The 24,334-nt window shown below is 49.2% G+C and overlaps 1 protein-coding gene across 6 annotated transcripts; it reads left to right on the top strand.

Annotated features, from left to right (window-relative positions):
* The first annotated feature begins 8,637 nt into the window (after window positions 1–8,637).
* LOC123620179 (dehydrogenase/reductase SDR family member 2, mitochondrial-like) lies at window positions 8,638–14,851 on the top strand. 6 transcript variants are annotated; one of them, XM_045525214.1, is made up of 8 exons: window positions 8,676–8,815; window positions 8,986–9,163; window positions 9,671–9,772; window positions 12,719–12,786; window positions 13,678–13,726; window positions 14,027–14,158; window positions 14,439–14,479; window positions 14,740–14,851. In XM_045525214.1, the coding sequence occupies exons 1-8, from the start codon at window positions 8,676–8,678 to the stop codon at window positions 14,849–14,851; spliced, it is 822 nt and encodes a 273-aa protein (XP_045381170.1). The 6 variants fall into 6 exon arrangements, with proteins under 6 accessions (XP_045381189.1, XP_045381170.1, XP_045381160.1 ...); XM_045525204.1 differs by having other exon boundaries at window positions 14,027–14,161; window positions 14,424–14,479; XM_045525188.1 differs by having other exon boundaries at window positions 13,675–13,726; window positions 14,027–14,161; window positions 14,424–14,479.
* The last annotated feature ends 9,483 nt before the right edge of the window (window positions 14,852–24,334 follow it).

Genomic DNA, 24,334 nt, shown 5'->3' with positions numbered 1-24,334 from the left:
GAACTCTCTGATATGTCAATTTCATCTTTTGTCAGTGTTTTTAGCCATGGATGGTGCAGCTGTGGGTTGAGAAAACAAATTTTCTAATCTATCTGTCTTAAGCCAATGATAAATCCTTGAATATAAGAATAAATGTATTATAAATAAAGGGTCTTATGTGTTAGAGTAAAATATTAAATTTAACAATTTTAGACAACAGTATAAAATTCCTAAAGTTTTTAAAAAAGCATTTAAAAATGTTATTGAAAACAAGATAAAATGTACTTGTTTCTTGTGATTCCAGATGGGTACAAGGAAAACTTCAGAATTCCAAAATAACAATTTATGAGAAGATAGAATGGAGATAATAGCAGGAATAACTGAAGATAGCTAGGAAGAACATGATAAAAACCTGAGAAGAAATTGAGTTAATCTCTAAAAATGCATATATTTATACTTTAAATCTACTTCTTTAGAAACATTTGGAAAACATGAGAATATACACAAACACATTTCATAGCTGTCAGAGCAATGGTGTCATTACATGCCAAGTAGCCTCTGGAAAACTCTACTGTATGTTTGTGAGAGTGTGAGGGTGCAAAACACAGATAATGTCCTACGATTATTATAAAAATAATTTTGACCTCATAGAACCCCTGAAAGGGTTCCCCAAGGGGTTCCCAGCCCACACTTTGAGAACTGATAAACTAGGGCACTATGTATTCTGTGGAATATGATACAGCTTTAAAAAAACAATGAGGTAGATATACACGGACATGTAACAAGTTGTAGAACAATGTGTTTACAGTATAATACATACAAACATACAAAACAGATCTACATATTCTATACTTACATATATGTATCCAAATGCAAAGAAAAATTCTAGAAGAACACACTATTAACTGTGTTTACTTTTGGGAAGGGTACAGGGATCTGGTGGCTTAATGATGAAGAACTTTTGCTTTATCTGTATTTTTAAAATGGTTACAAGGAGAATGTACTCATGTATTACTGGTGTCATTTAAATCTATTTTATAAAGGATGTTTTGTCTTCACTTTTCTTCTGGGTGATGTGCAAAATTTATACAATTTTTGATATTTTTTCAGATCAATTAATAAGCTTGTCGTCACTGCTCTCTAGAGAATTGTCACTAGGGCAAAGGGGTATGGTTGCTAGAAAAAATACAGGATACCCAGTCTGAATTTCAAATAAACCATGAATATATTTTTAAGTATGTAATATTTGGGACATATTTATCCTAAAAGATTAGTTGTGTATCTCAGATTAAAATTTAACTGGATGTCCTATACATTATTTTTTTTGCGAGTCTGGAAACCTCATAAATGGGATATGAGGAAGGACGTTTTTGTACCCAGATCCATTGGCCACTTGCTGATGCTCATAGGAGCATGTTGTGTGCCACCTTTGTGAGCCAGAGCTCACCAGAGGATAAGACAAGAAGCTGAGAGGAGGATACTGGGGGCAAAGTCACGTTGGCAAGCTAATTTCTCTCCTAAAAAATGTCTTATTGCTTGTCAAGTTAGTGAGATGTTATGATATGGGGGTGGCGGATGAGTTGGAGGGAGGTTATAAATGTTGCAATGGGAGTTTTTGTTTTTGTGCTTAAATGCACATATGTCTTCCACAAAATGTAGCCTTTGGAGTTAGGCTTGTGTAACTCTGCTGTAGGCACTATAAGGTTGGTAACTTCCCTGTTTCTGGGCTCCAACCAGGTCTTTCTACATTACTCCATGGCTATCAAAGGCCATGGTTACTAAGCGGGGTTTCTTTTGAGATGGTAAAAGGTCATTGCAAGAACTTTCTTTTCCATACTCTTTTCTTCCCCCTCAGGGAGATGTACATATACCATCTTCCCTATTTCTTATTTTCCCCATTTTTGTCTTATAAAATTTCACTATGGTCCATACTTCTTCAAATGTATAAACCTTTAGGTTTTTTTGCTTCTTAGCTTTTCTCCCCCGTCTTTTCTTAGTTTGTTCCTTCTTTTCTTCTCCCTTTCAGAGTTTACCCATAGGGAAATCTCTCTCGATTTTTCATCTCAATTTGTAAGCCAACTAACCTACCAACCAACCAATCAGCCAACTAGTTAACCAACCAACAAACCCATCCCAGAGACAAAGATTGGAGGATGCTTCCGTCTGGTGATACTGTATTTCATGTAGAGATCACCTCTGTGAAGATGGTCCCTGCGGCCGTAGGAAATCAGCCTTGAGTGTCTAGGCTTAGGGGAGGCTGGGGAGGGGTCACCACTGGAGAAGGAAGGGGTTGGGGGCAGCTCAGGATCCAGGGCCATCAATTCTCATGGAAAGATCTGGCTTTTTTAAAACATCAGATCTACCGGTTTGCCCTCAGTTTGTCTGTTTTTTTCCTTTTAGAAATCAACTCTATCAAGATACAGAACATTCCCATCACCCTAGAAAGCTTCCTTGTGCCCCTGTACTCAGACAACCACTGATTTGATTTCTATCACTATAGCCTAGTTTTGTCTATCCTAGAACTTTATATAAATTGTCCTTTTCCTTTGACTTTGCTTATGTAATTTTTTCCATGTAGAAATAAAAGAATTATTGTAGGTTTTATGTGTTCTTAAAAAAATATTTAGATCTTTGATCCATCTGACATTTGTTTTGGTGTATTGTGTGAAAGGCACAGATCTAATTTCATTTCTTTTTCCTCAGAGAGCTACACAGTTGTCTCAACATCATTTATTGATAAATCTTTTTTTCTCACTAGTCTGAATGCCACCTTTATCATATATTAAATTCCCAGGTGTGTTTGGGTCTGTTTCCAGACATTCCCTTCTATTCCTTGGATTTGCTTGTACATGTATTAATACAATACTGTTTTAATTATGGCTGCTTTATTCTTAAAATGGCTCATATTTTAGGATTTTCTGCTCTGTCTCTTCGATAGGTTATATATTAGCTGTCTATTGCTGCATAACAAATTACCCTAAAGCTTAGCAGCTTGAAAATGTACTATCTCATGGTGTCTGAGAGTCAGGGGTCCAAGAGCAGTGTAGCTGGGTGGTCCTCGCTTGGAATTTCTGATGAGGCGGTGGTTAAGCTGTCAGCTGGGCTGCAATTGTCTTAAGACTTGCCTAGAGCTGAGAGATTTTTTTCCAAGCTCTGTCACACGGTTGAGTGAGCAGTCCTTAGTTCCTCGCTGGCTGCTGGCTGGAGGACCCGGCTCCTGGCCACCTGGGTCCTGGCATCAGGGTGCTCCCAACATGGCAGCCAGGAGTGATAGGAGAGAGCCCAAGACAGAACGAACACGCAGGTTTTTATTAAATATAACCTAATTGTAAGGTTTCTTTGAAGTAGCCGGTGCCAGAGAAAGAAAGACGAGCAGAGTAGAAAGGGATAAGTAAAGAGGCTTTATTGGAGCGCTCCCTCCAGGGTGGGGGTAACGAGTCCCTGAGAGAGAGGGACCCGGGCGAGCCTCAGGGGACCCACGGAGTGGTACCAGAGAGGCCGCGCCGCCCAGAAGTCTGAGTGGGTTTATATGGGTTCTTAGGACTGGGGGTGGGAGCTTCCTCAGCCAGGAGATGTTGGTGCAAGGAGTGAGGAATTTCTTTGTTTCAGCTTTGGGGCGGGTATTGAAGGATAGGAGGGACTTCTTCATTTTTCCATTAGGGAGGGGAGGGGTACCTGCCACCAGCCTTACACTAATCTCAGAAGTGACAGACCATTACCTCTGCCAACTCCGGTCTGATGTGCGAGTACGAGTGCCTGCTGGCAGGGGTCACGGCCCCATTAGAAGCTGGCCACCCCAGTTCCCATCCTGGCTCTCTTCTCTGCTGGGAGCTCTCATACACTTTATGAGGCTGCTTCTACCTATGACCTATAAATCCCAAATCATTCTCCTTACTGTTATTTTTCTCTCCTGAGCTCCAGAACTGTTTATCCAACTGCGCAGGTACCTCCTCTGAAGTGTACCATAGTGAGCTCACTGTGGTTTTTATCATGCTTTCCTCAGGGCCTGCTTCCCTTTTGATGTAACATTGCACTTATTCGAGTCCTCCATTAGATGGTAAGCTTATTTTCATTTATTTTTGTAAGCTTATTGAAGGAAGGGACTATGCCTTCATTATTCTTGTGTTTGTAGTACTTGATACAGTGCCTGGCATGAAGTAGGTGCTCATGAAATATTTGGGTCCAGATGACAACCTGGGTGGTACAGGGTCACCTGGAGCTCTACAGCCATTAGTCCTGGATAGTGCCAGAGGCCTGACCTGGGGGGAGAAGCTGCTCAGCTGACTGTGGGACTGAGGCCTGTGGTCTCCTCCTGGTGGTGGTGGAAATGTCTTTGCAGCCTTGGCTCCAGCTCTGCCTCCCCAGCCAGCTGGGCCTGTAGCTGCTGTCTTTCCTCCCCCAGCCCACTTCCACAGTGTGGGGTCTAGAGCTTGCTTGAGTTGGGGGCTGGAGACCCATGGGTCTGTCTGTTTCCATTGTGGGAGAGCAACTTTGGGGATAGTCAGCCTGCCAGGAATGGGTCTTTAGTGCATGGTACGTGCAGCATTCTGTAGCGCATTACTCAGACAGCAAGTCCGGCCCTCCCCGCATGCTTCTTTTTCAGCTGTGGGTGAGGCCTCTTCTCACACCCTTTCCCCCACCTTTCTGTATTCTGACATGAATTCCAGGAATCCTTGAGTTTTTCAGAAAGAATCAGCAGTGCCTGAAACCCAGACTGCCACTTACATCCTCACACTCAGCCGCAGGCTCCACAACAGAGGGGCTCCCGACCTGGGCTCCGGAGAGACAGAGCACAGCCAGGTAAGGGATGGTGTGGTCCAGGCCAAGGCTGCTTCACTGCCTCCCTGCCTCGCTTTGGGGTCAATGGCAACTGGAACCACCCACCTTCACTCCTTACTTTGTGCCGGTGTTTCTCGCCCTGGCTCTACATTTGCAGCCCGGCCTTTATTTCTTCTTTGATTCTCATAGCAAAGCTCTTGGGGTTATGGGAGGCCTTAGGACCACCCAAGTCAGCCGCTGATTGTACCAAGGCACAGACAGAGGCCAGAGAGGGAACAGACTTGCCCAAGGTCACACAGCTTCTGCTGACATCTCCTTAATCTCTCTTTTCTGATTTTCAGTGTTTCTAACTATTTCATGTCTCTCATTCTCTCTCCCCTAATCTTTGTTTTCTTTCCTTTTTCTTTTCCCTTCTATTCTCTCTTTGGACCCTGTGCTGAATGTCATCCACCTCCAAGCTGGGACTAGGTTGAGGGTATGTCCATTTGGCTCCCCCACCTCCATATCTGAATTAGTTGGCTTGGGAAGGGGCATTGGAGCGGGCAGTGCCAGACTCAGGGGCCACACTAAGCTCCCAGGAACTGAGGGCAATTCTGCTCCAGCTGGCCCAGCCGACTGCTTCAAGGTGGAGCATGAGTGAGTGGGGGGGGGAGGATGAGCTGGAGGCCTTGAAAGCTGCTTACTCTCCCCCTCCCCCAAAAAGAGGCGCTTTGCACGGGAAGAGGAAGCAAGGGAAACAGAAGAGACCTACCTCAGTTCTGCAGGTTGTTTACCTGCAACAGGTCAGAGCTGCTTTATCTTGCAAGAGGTCAGCTTTCCTGCAAACCACCTTGAGGCAAGTTCAGACAAACCAGGCTCAGTGAGAACTGCTGTAAGCTATAAAGGGGACAGCCACAGGCTTGCAGAGAAGGGAACACTTCTCAGAAGTGCTGTAACTCTGGCCTTCCAGCAGGGGGTGTCCTGTTCCGACAAAAGGTGAGTCTTCTTTTTCCTGTTGCCCTCCCAGACAAGACCAGATTCCTCTCACCTTCGAAAGGGGGTTAATCTGTGCTCGCAGCTGCGGGGTGGGGTGGGGGAGAGGAGTCCCCCAGGAGGGCATAACAGAGTTTAGAATTTGGTGTCCTGTTTAGGAAAGGTAGACCAATCAGGAGCTGAAACCCCCTCATCCCCTCAAAATGTAAGGCAGCAAATATGACCTTGCAGGAAGGAGACAGCGTGTGAGCGAATCAGTGAGAGCAAACACGGTGAAAGCAGCTGGGGGAAAAAGGGAGGAGGCCCAGCACCTGCAGAGTGTTTGTGCAAGTAACATATCACAAGAGATATAAATTGGAAACCAAGGCTTTCCTCCCACAGCAGAACTTTTGGTCACCTTCATTATGACACTGAGTACAGACTGATATTTAATCTAAATTTTGTCCACAATTCCTGAGCAGCACCCATTCACTTATAATTTATAGCTCCCGACCCCTAACTCAAGGGATCTGGGTTATGCAAGTGTTGCTAAGGAACGAAGGGAGATGCAGTAGGTAAGGCAGGGGTTGCTTAGTAACTAGGAGTCCCTCGGTGATGGAGTGGCCAGAGCAGGTCTGAAACTGACGAGGGTCTGTAGACAGTCATCCAGCGACACAGCCTCCTGAAAGTTCACGTCTGTCAGCCCCTTGGCCCAGAGCTGCCAAAGCCTGCTTCTCTGCCTCTTCCTGGCACTGTCCTGCATGAAAAGCGCATCCCCAAGTCCCTGAGTGCCCTTGCCAACCGCTTGCTCCAATCCCTCCCCACCTCCCTCAGCAGGAGGCAGAGCAGATTCCTAAAAGAGGAGGGGATGGCAAGCCAGTGGGAATCTCATACTGGGGGAGGCAGGAGCCTCTGGGCCAACACTGGTGTGGAGCTGGGGAATTTGGGGACAGGGGAAAGAAGGTCTCCTGGACAAACATCTCTGGCATCATTCCAGTTCATGGTGAAATGTCTTCATACCTGAGTCTCCCATGCCAGATCCTCATCCTCCCTTCACACCTGCGCATAGCTGCAGGGGCACAGCCTTCCCTTCTGGGGGCCTCCTGAGGGAATGCGTCTGCACACCGCAGCCTGGCCCAGGCTGCTTTGCCTGGCCCAGCTCCATACGCCTTCCTTCCTTCACTTCAGTGCGGGCCTGGCGGAGCCATTCAGAGCCCAGTGGGCTTTCTCAGGCATGAGTCCCCATCCTCTGTTCTCCAAGCACACAGTGTTCCTGCTGTCCCCAAAACACCCTGGACGTGCACACCCTCCTCAGTCTGTCCCCCTAGACAGGAGCATATATCCTGCTGCTGCCCCTCCTCAATCTCGCAGGTCCTATTTATTTGCAGCTTCCCTAGCCATGACTTTCCCAGTCCCGTGGGCGTTTGACTGACCTTGCTGAGCACTCCCTGCGTTTCCTGCCCTGGGCAGGGCTCTGGGCCCAAGAGGGAGAAGTGAAGCCTGCTCCGAAGGGGCTCACAGTGGTTTTGGCGGCCTCCTCATTCCTGACCCTCAGCTTCCTGGTTACGATACTCCCCAGAAACCCTTTGTAAACTGAATGTTTATAATCAGAAAGTTTGTTGTTTAAAACAAAGTCCTTTGCATAGAGTGTCTCTGAGAAAGTATTTGAAACACTGGCAAAGTTGCTTCTGAGAAGGTAATTGGGAGTTTTAATTTTTGCACTAGTTTTGACCTGCTTGAATTTTAAAATTTACCATGAGCAGGTAATCTTTACTTTTAAACTTTTCATTGTGAAATATAACACATACATTAAAAGTATGTGTATACATTACATATGTGTGTATATAAAAATCTCCATGAATGCCACGTAACCATCACTTGCTCATAAAACAACACTGCCAGCACCCCAGAAGCTCTTTGGTTTGCCCCCCTCTAATCATAGCCCCCTTTCCCTCCAAGAAATACTCACACTCCTGACTTTTGTGGTAATCATTGCCCTGCATTTCTCTGTAGCTTTATTACCCCTTTGCATTCTTAAACAAGATAGAGTTGTTTTGCCTGTTTTTGAAACATGTGGAATCACATAATATGTATTCTTCCGTGTCTGGCTTCTTTCATTTGACTATAACTTTTTTAGATTCATTTACGTTGTTCAGTTCACTAATGCTCATTATTCTATAGTACTCCATTATATAAATGCAACATACTTTATCCATTACACCATTATTGGGCATGTGGACTTGTTTCTGTTTTGGAACATACTATGACAAAGAATGTTGCTGTGAACATGTGTGTACTGTCTCTTGGTGCACACATGACCTTCCTTCTGCAGGCTGTAAGGTCTCTCTGCAGGTCAAAGGTCTGTATTTTCACTTCTCCACACAATGCCAAACTGCTTTGGATGGCATAAGTGGTTTACTTACCCTCCATTCTGCAGTGAATGAAAGTTTCTGTTGATTTTACTTTTCAACTAGAAGCAGCTAATTAAAATTAATAACTGGTGTAATTATTTGTGGGTGCCTGCATCCTCACTTGACTGGGAAGCTCCATGGTGGGGGTCCAGGGCTGGTCTGTGGTTCACTAAGGTGTCCCAGCGTCTCCTGCCCAGCGCCTGACACATTGCAGGTGCTCAATGCTTGTTTATGGAATGAATGAAAAAATTATCCTTGTCTACTAAATGTTGAGTATCTCTCTCACATTTTTAATTTGTGAGTAATTTCCCCAGTTTTATAATTAGGATGTTTTCATGGATTGGTTTCCTGACCTGAGGCTCAGATGTTTAAAATTCACCCTGACAGCCTGACGCTCTGCCCCTCTATACTGCTCTGCCCCTCTATACTGCGGGCCTTGTCTGTCTGGGGAGGGAGGCGGGTAGATTACCTTCATGCTCACTGACGGCTCAGTGACTAGTGAAACTGATCCTTCCCCCCAGGGCTGATTCAGCAGGAAGCTGCCTAGGCACCACCATGCTCCGAGCAGCGGCCTGGGTCCACTGGGGCCTGTTTCATCCCTGCACTGGGCTCTCGGTGAGGATGGCCAGCAGTGGGATAGCCCAGAAGGGCGTCCTGGCCAACCGGGTAGCCGTGGTCACTGGGTCCACTGATGGGTGAGTGCCCTGATTGCCCCATGGGCCCTGACCCCTCACAGGGACCTGGCTTCCATAGGACGCAGTGCCGAAGAGCAGGACCCATCCTACTTTGGTAATTTCCAGGGCTGGGTAGAGGAAGAATGGTAGCAGGGCTGAGGCTGACCTGTGCTCTGTATCGCTGCCTGCAGGATCGGCTTGGCCATCGCCCGGCGCCTGGCCCAGGACGGGGCCCACGTGGTGGTCAGCAGCCGGAAGCAGCAGAACGTGGACCGGGCTGTGGCCGCGCTGCAGGGGGAGGGGCTGAGTGTGACGGGCACCGTGTGCCACGTGGGGAAGGCGGAGGACCGGGAGCGGCTGGTGGCCAAGGTGAGGGGTGGGGGTGAAAGGACACAGAGAGGAAAGCTTGCAGAACCTTTCCTTCACTGCTCAGCCCTGGGAGGGGCAGGGACGGGGATGGGGACTTGGCGTCTAGGACACACCCTGAAACCATGCCTGCTGCCAGGCTGACTGAGGAAACCTCACTGTTCATAAGGGCCCTCAGGAGTGGCCTGTTCATGAGAGGACCCCCCATCCCACCCTACACCCGGGAGAACCACGGTTGAGGAGGAGTCTAAGGGGATGGGGAAGCCCCCAGAGGGATTCTCGGAGAAGACCTTCCTCCCCAGGGCCTTGGCACAGTAGACTGACCTTGGGCCAGCCAGGACACTTTCCTTCGTGAGAATTTGGTTTCCACAGGAGCCTTGTAACCATTCCTGGTTGAGGTGGCAACTGACCTGCAAACTTTGCCTAAATGCCCCATGCACCTGGGCTGCTCTGGGAGGGTGAGGCCTCCTCAGTCCATCTCCTCACTCACCCAAGCCCCTCTCTCTGCAGGCCGTGGAGCACTGTGGGAGTGTCGACTTCCTGGTGTGCAATGCAGGTGTCAACCCTCCGGTGGGGAGCACCCTGGGGGCCAGTGAGCAGGTCTGGGACAAGGTGAGAGGCCACCCCAGGGAGGCAGCTGAGGGCCAATGGCAGCCCTGTGCTTGGCTCCAGCACCCCCGTCCCCATTAAGACTCTCGTCTCCCCTCCAGACATGACTGTGGAGGCAAGCCCGGGACAGAAGACCTGACCGCTTGTTCCCTAGAATGTGCCCTGATCCTACTTTCCAGCTTGTTGGTTTTTAGATCTGGCTCCTACATTCTTTCTGCTTTCTTTTCTCTTCCCCTCTCTTTTGCATTTATTCATTCAGCAAATATTTATTGCTCTGTGCCAGGCACTGCTCCAGCCTCTGGGGACACAGCTGTGAACATACAGTAAGAGTCTCTCTACAAGAGTCAAGAATTTATATTTTCTACATCCTTTTGTGGGGGCACATATTGGTAGTTGTGCTCCTCTTTGAGGACCTGTACCGGCAGCTGAGACTCTACCTTCACTAGATTAGGGCTCCTCACCGTCCCTCAGGTGAACCTGCTGTCAGGGCCAGATCCAGCCATCGGCATTCCATGGGCGCAGGCATGCCAGCCCTCTGCAGTCCACTTGGTGATTCTGCCATCTTGTCCACAAGAGTCCAGGAGAGGTCTTGTAAAATGCCTTGAAGTCCATCTTGGGCTTCGTTGTTCTCCTATGACTTCTGTTCCATTCCCTCCCATGTTTTGTTCCCTATTCGCTCCGACAGTCTTTTTCTTTCTGCCGTCATTAGCATTCTCCCCTTTGCCCTAAGCACTGACCAAAGCGTTTCCTGCCCGCCGGCCTTAGTGCATCCTGCCCTCCCCAGCTTCTGGGCTCTCATTTGCCAGCATCGTCTCCAGGCCGCCCTCCTTCCTGTCTGCCCTTGGCTGGGTGCCCTTCGCTCCATCCTTGGAAATGACCTGAAATCTGAGCTCCCTGCATCCACTGCTCAGCGGCCTCCCCAGGCTCTTTAGCTACCCTCTTAATGCCTCCAAAGCATCATTTGTGATTTTATAGCTGGGATTTTATTGCCGACAGTCTCCTAACCCTCCTGAGTCATTTTCCCTTTTAGTGTCTTGGTTCATGGGATCATGACTCTTTTTCTCAGAACCGTTTGAAATCTTCCCTCCCGGAGCTGGGGGCACATGCTGACAACTTGACCTCACTTTCTCCAATGACCCCCTGTTCTCCAAGGACTCCGCATTCAGTGAGCAATTCTGCACTGCTGGACAGAAATCATTGATGGCTTGTGCCCCAATCACATCTGCCACCACCTTGGAGGTGAAATTGCCGCAAAATGAGTTTAGAATTTACTAGATGGTCTGCTCTTAGCTGAACGCAATTTTCAGTACGTGTCCTGTGAGGGGAATTCCTTACCACTCCTCTTATTCTTAGGCAAGTTTTGAGGCCTTCCCCAGGCGGACGTCCATTCTCTCCAGCTGGTTGGGAAACCTCTAAGCTACCACCACAACCATCTCCTCCACCTTCCTCCTTACCCAGGACTCTCCAGCATGTACCCTCTTTCAGGCTCACAGATTGTCCTCTACTCAGGACTTATTGGCATGTAGAGTTACTCTCCCTCCTTTTCTAATGGAGCAGTTTTCTTCAGCAAGGGAGGGAGTCTCACCTTTCCCTCGGCTCAGGTTTGGTCCCTGAGTCTAGGAGGGGCCTTGTCTCAGCCCCTCACTCAGCCTGATGCACATGGAGCTTTGGACAGACATCCTGTGGGCCGGTGGGGCTCTATTTTGACCAGGAAGCCCTTAGGGCTAGCATAACCCTCAATTCATTCTTATTGGGGACCTCATGGGGGCCCCCCCTTCAGACATCTGAGCCACTCTTTGCTGTCATGAGGGTCATCCCCGACGCTGGCAACCTGCCATCAAATGGGCTGTAGCACTTAGTTGAAGACTTTCCCTTGCCCTCATCCAAGGTACTGAGTGGGCGTGGGATGAAGGAGTGGGAAAAACAGTTGGCAGTCCTGTTCGGTAACAGATGTACAGCTTCATTCCCTAGAGATGCAGGACACGGTGGATTTCCACCAAGACAGTGTCCCACAGGAGGGGTCCCTGGTGCCCCGTGAGTCCTGCCTGGCACTCTGCCCTAGCTCCTGGGCTCAGTCTCTGCATCTTTCCGTGCCAGTTCCTTTCTTACTTCTCCCCCATCCCCACACCAACCAGACAGAATGTCAGGATCCGTGTGGCTGAGCCCAGATCCAGACTTTAGTCTCACGCAGCAGAGGCACCTCACTCCCAGAATGGCAATTCTCTGTTGTGTCTCCCTCTTTGTACTGGCCGCAGGGGAGCTCAGAGCCAAGCCTGCAATAAACTGGTGTGTGTGTGTAGGCCCTCACAGCCCGTGTTTTTGTGAACAAATAATAGAATTGTGCCCAGTCTTTACCACATGCTGTGAACTGTAGGCACCAACCTCACTCATGCTTTTTCTTATTTTTCAACACCTACCTTTCCTATTCTCATTTCTTCACACATAATATGTATTCAATTTGTTTTATCCTGACGCATTGTGAGTATGCCTTAAATTCTACTGGGAGGAGGCAAGAGCATAAACAAGTGAAAGCAGAGAGAGACAAAGGTTACTCTTCTAGAAATCTCCCTTGCTTACAGCACCTGCTCCTCCTCCATCTGCTCTGCCTTTAGTCTTTTTCCAGAGGCCTCTGCTTACAGCTTCTTTCTGCACAAGCAAAGTACAGTCCAGTTTCTTTAAAAGGTTTGGGTATTTTCTTCCATCCTCCCATCCTGAACAATCTACATTTTCAGGGCTCTGCCCACAGGTCTGTGACTTAGCCTGCCTGCCTATGAAGCCGTTAGCAAGTTGGAAACACCTTTTGCCCCAGTCAGAAGCGGGGATTAGTGTCTCACAGGTGCACACATTTGGGTCTGCTGCATGAATTATAGGACTCCAAGCATCTTAGGAGAAGAGGCTCTGGGTTGACCATGTCTCTCTACCCTCTTGGTGCTTCTGCTCTGATTTCAGATCCTGGATGTGAACCTGAAGGCCCCAGCCCTGCTCCTGAGCCAGCTGCTGCCCCACATGGAGAATAGGTGCCACAGCATGGGGGTGGGGACTGGTGGGATTTGGGGGGCCCAGGGCACAGGAGTAGAGCTGGGCACAGCCAGAGGGGTGGGGACAGAAGGAGTCTCTCTGGGTCCTTCACATCCCCCCATCTCCCTCTGTGCTGCCTCACACTTTGTGTGGCTGCTGTTTCTAATACCGGTGGCTGCTGGAGGAGGGTGATGTGCCAGGGGCCCATGCATGCTCTCCTTGGCCTTGACATCACCAGGTTTGGGCCAAGGCTGTGATTTAGCTCCTTAAGCTTGTGGCCTGGTCATTCTCACTTCCCTACTCTCTGGTCTCACCATCTTAAAAGCGTAATGCAGTTCACCCCATTTCTCCCCATAGGAAGAAGCCCATCCCAGACTCCTCCTCATTCCCTGCACCTTGGTCTCCAGGGATCCTGCCTCTGTTCCACATCCTGCAAATCTGACTGTGATCCCTACAGACATACCCTTTTAGGGACAGGCTGGGGGCTGTCTCGGGCAGAAGGAAGGTTCCTGACCATCACTTCTGTCTCCTCTGCCCATCTGCTCCTTAGAGGCTTCCCACTGAGGGGCATCCACCACCAACCCCTGGTGCCTCTTCACCAAGCCCAACCTGCCCTCTTCTTCATGCACCTGGCTAGAGAGGAAGGGCAGTGGAAGGGTTATGAGTATGGACATCCTATTTATGAGAAATAGGGCTGGAACCACAGCTCTGCCACTCAGTGGCTGCTACCAAACCTCTCTGAGCCTCAGTTTCCTCAGCTGTGAAATGGGGATAATAGGACCTGTGTTGCTGCTGTGAGGTTTGCAGTATTTAGTGACTGCGTTGCAGCACCTCCATCGGTAGTAAGATGTTAGCTTCATCTCTCCTCTGCGTCTGTCTCCTCTCAGGAGGGGTGCTGTCATCCTGATCTCTTCCATTGCAGCTTATATGCCACATGTGGTAAGTGCTTGGGCCTTGTGCTCCTGGGTGGTATAGGGTCAGGGGCAACTGTGCTCTGTTCCCCAGAACCCCACAAGGACAATGCCCACGACAGACCCCCACCTTACTTCTCATGCCCTGGGCTGAGGTTTGTCCCCATGTGGCTGCTGGGTCCCTTGTATCCAGCTCCTGTTCTCAGACATGGCTGGGGAGAGTGCATCTGGGCTCTGGGCTTGGACAGGAGGGGCCCCCTGCAGGTGAGAAACCTAGCTGATGCTTCCACCTGCCCCCACATCCAGTCACTCTCTCCATCCTTCCCAGGAACTGGGCGCCTACAATGTAAGCAAAACAGCCCTGCTGGGCCTCACCAGGACGCTGGCGTTGGAGCTGGCCCCCAGGGACATCCGGGTGAACTGCCTGGTTCCAGGAGTTATTGAGACTGACTTTAGCAAAGTGGTGAGGACTGGGGTGTGTCCCCCCTCCCTAGAGACTAAGGGATGAAGAGGTGACTGGGGCCTCAGGTCAGCATGCTTATGGCTGAGGTCCTCACTGTCTTCTGAACTCAGCCATCGTCCAGTCCATCCACCCCGAGAAGATGCTGCTTCTCCTGAGAAGGGCAAACCTGCCCTGGGTGTTCTGCCAGGTGGCCACCTTGGGGCTCTGCCCCTATATCCTTATTTTAGCAGCACTGACCTTTTCATCTCTTTCCTTTGCCCAGATACACAAGAACAAGGCTTTATGGAAAAGCTTCAAGGAAAACTTGCGACTGCAGAGGCAAGTGGGGTTTGGAGCTTTGGTGGTCTGAGTACGGCTGGGGAGGGGTGGCTGTGTCTATCTCAAAAGCAGACCCCTCTTTGTCTACTGGCCATTCTTTCTGCTGAGGTCTGGGGTCCACATGGCCCTGGAGGGTGCAAGTAGCCCCCTGTGTCCATCCTCCCCACTGCCATGGAACCCACTCCCACTTGTGGCCTGTGAGCCCCAGAGCAGCAGAATCAGAGTACAAGAAGACTGACGCTGTGCCCTCTCCCACCCAGGATTGGGCAGCCCGAGGACTGTGCAGGACTCGTGTCCTTCCTGTGCTCTCCAGAGGCCAGCTACATCTCCGGGGAGAACATCGTGGTGGCCGGCTTCTCCCCTCGTCTATGAGTGGGTGGGGATGGCCGTGCAGTTGTGGCTCTGCGCCCAGAAGCTAGATCATTTGCGTCTGGAGACAAGAGTCTGCAGCTCTACCCGACTAGCAATCTAGGGGCTTGCTTGTGCTAGGCTTGAGGAAGAAGAAAAACCCTTCAGTGATTGCATCTTCAGGACTCCTCGGCATGACTATTATAGATTCAGCTGATCCAAGCAGCGTGTGGGACTCTCAGTGTGGGCCGCGGAGCTTAAAGATTTTATGGGGCTGGTGCTTTGAAGGAACCTTGAGGGAAAGGAGAAGAGGCTCAGGCACCTGAAAGATTCCAGCTCCTTCTCTCTGTAATTTGTGCTTTAAACATTTCTTTCCTAAAATAAACTCAAATTTATCTGCAAGTCTGCAAGTGCCTGGCAAGGGTGGGGCCCATGGGCAGCACGGCTGCGGGGAGGACTCTCCCACCAGCTGCCTCCTCTGCTGCTCAGAGCGGTTGCAAACCGTCGTGGTGAGGCGCAAGTGCGGTGCTTTACGGCAGGTTTTGGGTGTGCTCCGTTCTCTGAGCCCGGCCCGCTGGAAGCTGAGCCGGGCTCCGTGGGCGGTGGTGGAAAGCTCTGGCTTCTTCCAGGGGTTCTCCAGGCTCATACTTCTTAATGTTTTTTTTTTTTTTTTTTTTTTTTTCTGAGCCACACAGGTCTTTGAGAACCTGAAGAAAAAATAGTTACACCAAATCTTGTGTATAATTCCAGGGAGAAGTGAGTAGTCAGTGCTCAAGTTCCTCTCCTGGGATAGGCCAAGGTGCAGCTCCTATAGAAAAGGCCCTGTTAGTTGTCCTGAGTCACATTCGGGGCCACCATCCTTCTGTGCGTCCATGTCCAAGGCCCAGCTGAGGAGAAACAGTGGCCTTCGAGTCATCCGTGGCCCGTGGATACCTCTCTTGTCATATGCCAGTGTTGTCCTGACCAGTGCAGAGGGAGGAACTAGACCACACTTCCGACATGACCACTGGCCTGTGTCTCACTGAAGCCCCTCACCAGCGCCTCCCCTGCAGACCTCCGGGGATGGGTCCTCGTGAGAATAATTTAATTACTAGACCATTTATTGCCCCTACTATGAGCCAGGCATTGTGCTAGCCACCCTGGAGAATACAAATATAAATTAGACCCTAACCTCTGTCAAGTTCCTTCCGTGTGGTGGAAAAACAGCAGGTAAAACACTCATGGATAAATGAGGCAGAATGTATTCATTTACTCCATATATTTATTGAGTACCACTCCATACCAGGCATTATTCCAGGAATTTGGGATATTGCAGTGAGCAAAACAAAGATATTTGCCCTGCAGAGCTTACATTCTAGTGGGGAGAGACTATACTAGATAACAAACATATTTAAAAACATATAGTGTGTCAGTAGGTACAGAAGAAAAAAGATAAAGGGTATGATAGGAGGCTTGTGGGCATGGGGGGGGGGTTGCACTTAATCTATGACTCTTGCCCTTTTCCTCTGTTGAAAAACCTGTCCTGAGCCCAAGCTGCCCAGAGCCCTGTGGGGTGAGGAGGCACCCCTGGCTGGGAGGGGAGTGGGGCAGAGAAGGGCCCTTGTGCTCTGACCCGACTCCTCTGTGTTGCCGTGCGGCCACACACGTGGACAGAGCACCGGGTCTCACGGCCTGACTGGGTTGGGTGAGGATGAGGACTGGGACCATTTCAGCCTCCCTGTTTCTTTCCCCCATCGTCTTTCCCAGCCAGGTTTCTAGCCCAGGGGCTGTGGGTTGTGGAAACAGCACATGTGTACTTCCCTGGTATTTACGTGGTTCCCAGCAGCCCTTGGGCGACACTGAGACTCTTTCAACTAGGCTAATAAGTGAAAAACAAAACAGAAAATAGCCAAGCCTGGCAGGTCAGAGGGCTCTGCTGGCTCAGCCACTGTGTGCTGGGAAGGAGGAGGAAATGGGTGCTGTTAGTGACAAAAGGCCAAGAGTGGGACTGGTGAGTTTGCAGCTGCTCAGGTGTGGGAGGTGCAGAGCCTCTGGATGGGTCAAACTCCGAACATCAAACTCAGCTTTGACAGCACTGTGTGGCCTGTTTGTACATTTCAGGTTAACACCCTCATCTCTGATCCCTTAAGAAAGATCTGGAAAAAAGTCTCAGGGCAATGGGGATTCAATGCAGGGATGGCCTTCGATTAGGATTATGGTAAACTGGTGTGATGGCATTCCAGCCTAGGGTTTCCCCATCTTGTGACTGCCACTGACCCCCAGGTTATCCAAGCTCGTTTGGACGTTGTGGCCCCTACGGGAGCATAAGGTGGTGCCAGTTCCAGACCCTCACCTGGGTTGTTCTTGTTTTTTCCAGACCACTGTGGTGGAGGGTCCTCACTCCTGCACTGGATATCCCCGACTGTCCCTGCCCAGGTTCCCCTTATGGGGCTGGGCTCACCTGGCAGGAGGGAGCTTGGAGGCAGTGCCAGGATGAGGGTCCTGATGCTGCAGGGGAGCAAGAGGGGTGGTCCCAGGGTGGCCCAAGGCGGTGTAGCTGGGCTGAAGACTAGGATGTGAGGTCTCATGAGGCTCAGTTCTGCGGGGTAAGGTCAGGACAAAATGGGTGCACTCCCAAGGCTGTGTTTGTTCACCTCTGACTTCACCAGTCAACATCCTGGGTCAGATTTGACCAAGAAGATAAGCCATCCTTCCTTCTAAAGCAAATGGCCCGCTTGGGCCATTACACAGTGGGGTGAGCACTGGTTGATTGATGGAATGAATGAAAGATTGGGAATAGAATGGAAATGGAGGAAAGGAGTGGTCACAACCTAGGGTTCAGAATGAAGGCCACAGGCCACAAGTGTTCCCTCACACTTGCTGTTTGCAGGGCAGGGACACTGTGTCGAGGCGGGTTCAGGAACTGGAAGGAGCTGTGCAGGGCTGGACTGTTTTGTGTGCCCTGAACTTAAGGTTAGAGTTCCCATCCCTTTAGTCCTCAAAGGCTAAAAGCTCTGTCCCCTATGCAGGGGGTATTCTTATGAATCCCGGTGAGCAAGTGACTCCCTTTGCTAAGCATCTTATGAGCATTTGATGTTTTCTAATTGCAACCCACCACAGAAAAGTTAATTTGTCCCTGCATCTACAGATCATAAGTGGCAAGGCTGGGATTTGAATGTGAGTCTGTCTCTCAATCACCCTCCATAACAAAGTGGCGGCCAGGACTCTATCAGCCTGGTTCTCTCCTCTGGCAATTCTGTCTTGGTTTGGTTTCTCTTGAAAGCAGAGGCTGAGGCAAGGAGCAAGGCATTTGTGGTGAGAGTGAGTAGGGAGGCAGGGAGAGCCACTGCCAGGACACGACGGAGGGAGCTCTGCCCTGCAGCAAGTCTTTGTCCCTGGGATCTCCCAAGAGGAGTGTGGTGTCCCTCCTAAGGATGGCAGGGGGAGCATTTATCTGTGGATCCTCATCTCTGGTCCACCAAGGGTTGCCCTGGGGTCATCAGCCCCCCAACTTCCAGCCACAGAGGAAGATGCTGTCCACAGGCAATGAACTGAGGCCCAGAGGAACCGGCCCACCCCAGCCACGCCTGAAATCAGCGTGAGGGCAAGAGGCGTGAGTCGGGGAGCCCAGTGTGTTTGCTACAAGGCCTCTAGGAAGTAGCAGCTCATGGGCTCAAACACATTTAAGAGACACACCACTCAACCGTGACTCCTGTGAGGCTCCAGGGAGAAAGAGAATCTCTCCTCTGCACAAAATGACAATTAGTCCACTTCCCTCAAAGGATGGTGTTCCGAACTTTTAACTGGAGGCTTTCAAGCTGCCTGACCTCAAATCTCCCATTAATGGTTTGAACAGTCCCCATGGCTGTCCCTGGGGGTTACCACAAGAAGCCAGAGGATTAAAAGGATGGGAAGGAGAGAAAGGAACAGAGGATCAGAGAGAAAACTCTTAATTAACTAATCACACATAAAAAGAGCTAGAGTCTTTCAACAACTGAATGTTCTATTTGTTTCAAAATAGAATTATTTAAATGCAACAATTAATACCATAAAATTCATATACTTAATTTTAAAATTCCTTTAGTTTTCCCTAAGTAAATATCAGGACAATTTTAGAATGTGAGGACCTGGGAGGAGGAAGAATGCAGGGCCTCCTTTTGTTCCATTCCAGGTGACCCAGTTGCTGGAGACAATTGACAAAAGATGCTGGTGGGTCCTGGTGACCTGCAGCACCCCAGCTGTGAGACTGAGGTGCAGAGCCTGGGGGTGAATGGCTGGAAACCTCAGCAGTAACCCTGCCCAGAGCACCAGGCATGTTGGGTCTTCAATGTCCTCGGTTAGAATTTACCACGAAGATTAACTGTCCTTCCCTCTAAAGCAAATAGTTCTCCTGGCCAACTAAACAGCTTACTGAGAGCACAGCTGGCCACATTTGAAGGGTTTCTTTCAACAGGCAAAGGGAGGGAGTATGGGATGCCAAACAAAAGAAATCATCACCCTCTGTCTTAGTTTGTTCCTACTGCTATAACAAAATACCACAAAGTGGGTAATTTACAAACAACAGAAATGCATTTCTCACAGTTCTGAGGTATAGAAATCCAAGATCAAGGCACCAGCATTCAGTGTCTGGTGAGGGCTGCTCTGTCCTTCCAAGATGGTGCCTTGTTGCTGTGTCCTTACATGGTGGAAGAGCAGAAGAGAGTAAACTCTCTCCTTCAAGCCCTTTTATAAGAGACCTACTCTCATCTGTGAGGGATCCACCTCTTAATACCATCACATTAGAGATTAAGTCTCAACATACAGATTTTGGGGGACACATTCAGACCATAGCACCGTCCAACCTCCAACTGCAAAACATCCTGCATCAGTTAAAGCCGTTTCCAGAATTCTCTTCAAAGTGCTTTATTCTCTTCCCCATCCTCCTGAAGTTTATCAGCTAACTTCATGCCAAACCTTTCAGGGAGATCAATTCTCCTCTGGCCTTGCTTTACTTGTTGATTAAGAATTGATGCAGGTGTGGGCAGGTGTAGCTGCCTGAGGATTCATAAGATACAAGCCCACGTGCCCGTCACAGAGGTTGTGTTTTTCCTGCCAAATTTACTGGTTTCTCTCCAGTGCACCTGCTCTCTAATCTTTTCCAGAAGAGGGTGAAACCTGCCCGGCACCTGCCTGCGAAGCAGCTGCCCCCTAGAATCAAGGAAGAGAGAACTAGAAAAGATCGTGCAAAAGGTCTAGCTCACCCCCACCTCTCCTCTCCTCTGCCATCTTACAGGTGAGGAAACTGAGGCCCATGGAGGGGTGAGAGACTTGGCAATGTTGTGGCTGGTGGGAGAAATGGTCCAGAAATGAGGTTCCTTGATCCCCAGTGTGGGCTTTTCCATGAGAAAACCCCCTTTTCTGTTGATCTCTTGCATTGATAATCCTGTAAGAAGTCCCCCCACCCACCCACTCCGCCAACCCAGGACAGGAGCTTCTGGATTTGAATAGGAGCAGTCCTTGAGGACAGGACGGCAGAGCTGGCATTAACCTCTGCCGGGGCCCAAGTGACTTCACTGTTGTGCTGATGGGTGGTCAGAGAGCCTGGCCAATCCCCATTACATGCCCGCCACCAGTGGGCCCATCCTCATGGCTCCTGCCTGCTGCGGTTTTAGAATATATTAAAGGGCTTTAGTGTCTCAAAAAGTTGCTGAAGTGATCTTTACTGGGAGTTGAATCAATAATTTAAAAAAAATCGGGCCAATTTCCATACCATTCGGACAGTATAGTAAAAGCAACTAATTGAGTTAATACCTGTGCTCTTCAGTTTGAAGGGCACTGAAAAAGAGAAGAGCAGCCCTGGCAGCCGGGCCTTGGTGTTGACAGGAGCTGGCCCGGCCTCACAGCTAGATGAGGCTGTTCTGTTGAACACAACAATTTCAGGAAATACCCACCTCAGACAAGGTCACTCTGTTAACTTGATGGATAAAGACAAAAACAAGATCACTCCGTAATCATGTCTGAACACAGACAAAAAAATTTATTGTCCAAACTACAAAAATGACCAAACATCCCCCTGCCTTCCTGCATGACGAGAGTGACTGCTGCTCCATCAATGGCACCTGGAACTCTGCTCCTTTCTTCTCTGTTTCTAGGCTTGAATTCTTAAGACACTTGTGATTAAGATTCTAATCAGAGAATTACCCCTGCTTCTTGACAATATCCCGTCAAGAGCTAAGCCTTGCTTCTTTGAATCTTCCTCAAAATCTAACACACGCCAAATCCTGTAAGTCCTTCCTGACATTCTCTTACTGAGATGCCACAGTCCCCCGTGCTGTCTGTTCCCCCTCATTGCAGCGACACAGTAAATCTGATTTTATTTGACAGCAGTTGTGTTCCTGGTGGTCTTTGGCTGAAGGGTCTTGACAGAATGTACATTTATTTAAAAAAAAACATTTAAAATGAACATGGCAACAAATTTAAGTATTTCAAAAGGGTAAAAAGTGAAAGGTAAGTCTCCCTTCTACCCCTGAACTCTAGACTCCAGTTCCACTTCATAGAGGCAGTCACTGTTGTTACCAAAGACAGTCTACGCCTGTGTGAGCAGATGTGCATAATTGTTATTATTATTAGCTGTGCATCTCATTTATCGTTATTACCATTGTTTGTCCTTTCTTCCATCCATCTAGCCACACAATATTTATTGAACCTGGAACTCCAGAGCAATGCCATGAACTTTCTCAGTCAGTGAAATTATAAAGGTGACTCAGGATAGTGTGTGAACAATTTTTCAATCAGCAAAGGTGAAGGAAGAAAGGTCTTGGTTGCTGGTGGTGATTTCATGCAGTTGCTAAAATTTTATTTGCAGAGAGGCATATTGGTTGCTTTTGATTCTCCCTTCACTTATAGATCCGAGTATCATGGTGATGTAGAAGTTGCAGCTTTTATGATAATGGGCAGTGCCTTAGTCTGTTTGGGTTGCTATAACAACATATCTGAGATGGGATAGTTTCTAAAGAACAGAGTTTCCTAGATCTAGAACTCAGGTTGCTTCCTCAGGAGCCATCTCCTGCATGATTTCAGTCCTACCCAGTCTGGGTCCTGCTGAAGACTGGGGCAGGGTGGGGGTTGGGGACTCTCAGAGCCTTATGCTCAGCCCAGGTGCTCCCTGCATCTCCAGTCACAGCAAAGGAATAGCAGCTGCTGTTTATTGAGCCTTTACTCAGGGTCAGGGACTGTGCTAAGTACTTCTCAGAAATGCTCTCATTTGTAGTCACAGCAGCTCTGTAAGGGAGGGCTATTCTTATGTTAGGTAGACAGAGAGGGATTCCAGGTTTCCTAGGGACGAAAGTGGGTGCTGTTGCCTTGGTGCAATTGCCCCACTTGGGAAGAAGGACAGGGGTGAGCCTCAGGCCCCCATCTTTGTCCTGCTCCCCCCAATCCTATCCCGAGTGACTGCCATACCTGGGAGAGGACAGAATACCCTATGAATCTGTCAATCATAACTCAGCACACTAGCTGTAAAAGAATGCAGGGGACTCTCTAGCCCACCGGCCAAGCAGCAGAGGTACCACAGAGTCCAGAAATTTAACTAGAACAACCCACATGCGTAGTTAAGACTCAGGTCATGCAACTCCCAACTGTCCAATCAAAGTGGTTCCACGGTGATGTCTGAGCCACAGGGAGATCCCAATCCAGGCACTATAAAACAAGACTGAGACCATAACCAGTCTCTTTGTGGCCCCTTCTTTTTGCTTTTTTCCTCCTGTAACAATGGGTCTGGTCGTCATCCGTGGCGTATGTAGCACGCTCTGTAAACATGTATCTTGCTCTTGCTCTGTAATCCTATCTTTCTCTCAATAAACCTCATGTTCACACTTGCCTTACTGTGGTGTGTCTGGTCATTCTTTGACCATGAGCGCATCAGGAACTGACATTTCAGACTGAAACCTGACATTTATCCCCATTTTACCTGTGGAGAACCTAGAGTCCAGAAAGGGTCAGGACCTTGGCCGCATCCCCTCACTCCCCCTCAGACGTCAGCCACAGTCCAGGTGGACAGTTCCTGGGGAGCTCGGACTCACCTCAAACACACACTGCAAAGCTTTCACTTTCTGCCCCTGGGCTTGTCTGACTCCCCACAAGCCTGCTTGGGCGTGTAAAAGGGAGTGCGGAAGCACGGGGTTAATGCAGCGAGGGGCAGAGCACAGTTCCCCGTCTATGTGTGGAAGAAAGTCTGCCTGTTTCTCAGTAGGGCCAGTGGAACCCATCCCTGCTCCCCACAGCAGCGACCCCGACCCCCACACTGCACCTTGCAGGGCTCTCCTTGCTGACCTGGGTTTCTCTGCCCACTCCCTCACTCCCGCCCTCCAAGGCCACGTCACAAAGGATTTACCTGTCTTAGGCTCTCTTTTGGAGGAATTCAAGCAAAGACAACTACTCAGGGAAATAAGCAAAGCTGGTATATCTCATAAAGACCTTTTTGATTTGGTTTTAGTATGTGAGACGTCCCAGGAGAGACCCAAGGTCACTAAGAGGAGGTAAAGACGGGGAGGCAGGCTGGGGGTGCCATTGCCCACTGCGGGCTGTGCTCCTCACGTGGGCTGGTGATCACCCCAAGGCCCGTGCGCAGGCCTGGCTGCTGGCAAGGAAGCAGTGACATTGGGCAGTGAAGGCAAAGTCCCCTCATGGTGCACCACACCTAGCTTTGGTGTAGCAGAATTTTATAAGAAATCACATTTCTAGGCTTTAGAAATAGGAACTGAAACAAAACAAACTCCCTTTATCATCCAAGGGAGTCAGCAAGTGTAAAGAAATGCTTCAGAAAAAAGAGGACCCGTATCACTTCTTTCTCTTTCTAAGAGTAAAGTCCAAACTCTACTCTTGTAGCACTGATCCTTGAACTGGTGCCTGAAATTCCATGTAGGAACTTGTTTTTTACAATTTAATGTCTGATGTCCCCAGGGGAGAATGCACTTTAATCTATTATTAGTCACACTGAAGTGTGAATGGATTTCAGATCCTTCTTTGAAGCAAGTGTTGATAGGGACAGATAAGAGGTTGCTGGGAGCCTGAGGTAGGTAGGGAAATGGTTTCTGCCTGGGAGGCAAAAGTAGGAAAGGCAATCTCTCTTGACCTAGCTCAGCCTGATTCCAGATGTGCAAGTGTTGGATTAGCAAGGGACTTGGGGTTTCAAAGAACCCTAGCGACCTCCCTGCTATACTGTGAGCGAATTGTGCAAAAGCCAAGATTCATGGTATAAAAGGTACGAGAGAAATACACATACATGGGGCAAAGAAATATCTGCTAGGGACTGTTGGGCAACAGTAGAGACCTGTTTGTTTTGTTATCCAAGGTCCTACAAAACACACAAGTTTTGTGGGTGCGGGGGCGTTGTTTTCAGCTGTATCAGCTTGTACATTATCAGGGAGGAGGGGGAGAGAAGCCAGGCTCTGCAGCCAGGAGTGGGAGGGGAACACCCCGAGAAGCAGGTGTGCAGGGGCGCCTGCCGCAGAGCACTGAAAGGGCAGGTGTTTGGCGTCTTAACTGTAC

The sequence above is a fragment of the Lemur catta genome, chromosome 1 (assembly GCF_020740605.2).
Source record: "Lemur catta isolate mLemCat1 chromosome 1, mLemCat1.pri, whole genome shotgun sequence".
Taxonomy (NCBI): domain Eukaryota; kingdom Metazoa; phylum Chordata; class Mammalia; order Primates; family Lemuridae; genus Lemur; species Lemur catta.
The sequence above is the reverse complement of the archived record's forward strand: the minus strand, read 5'-3'. Positions and strand labels throughout refer to the sequence as shown.

Excerpts from the sequence above, each read along its gene's own strand:
- LOC123620179 (XM_045525233.1), top strand. The coding sequence starts at position 8,676 with ATGCTCCGAGCAGCGGCCTGGGTCCACTGGGGCCTGTTTCATCCCTGC. Across the intron at positions 9,773-12,718 it reads GTGAGCAGGTCTGGGACAAG|ATCCTGGATGTGAACCTGAA; the intron begins GTGAGAGGCCAC and ends CTCTGATTTCAG. Across the intron at positions 12,787-13,674 it reads CTGCCCCACATGGAGAATAG|GAGGGGTGCTGTCATCCTGA; the intron begins GTGCCACAGCAT and ends GTCTCCTCTCAG.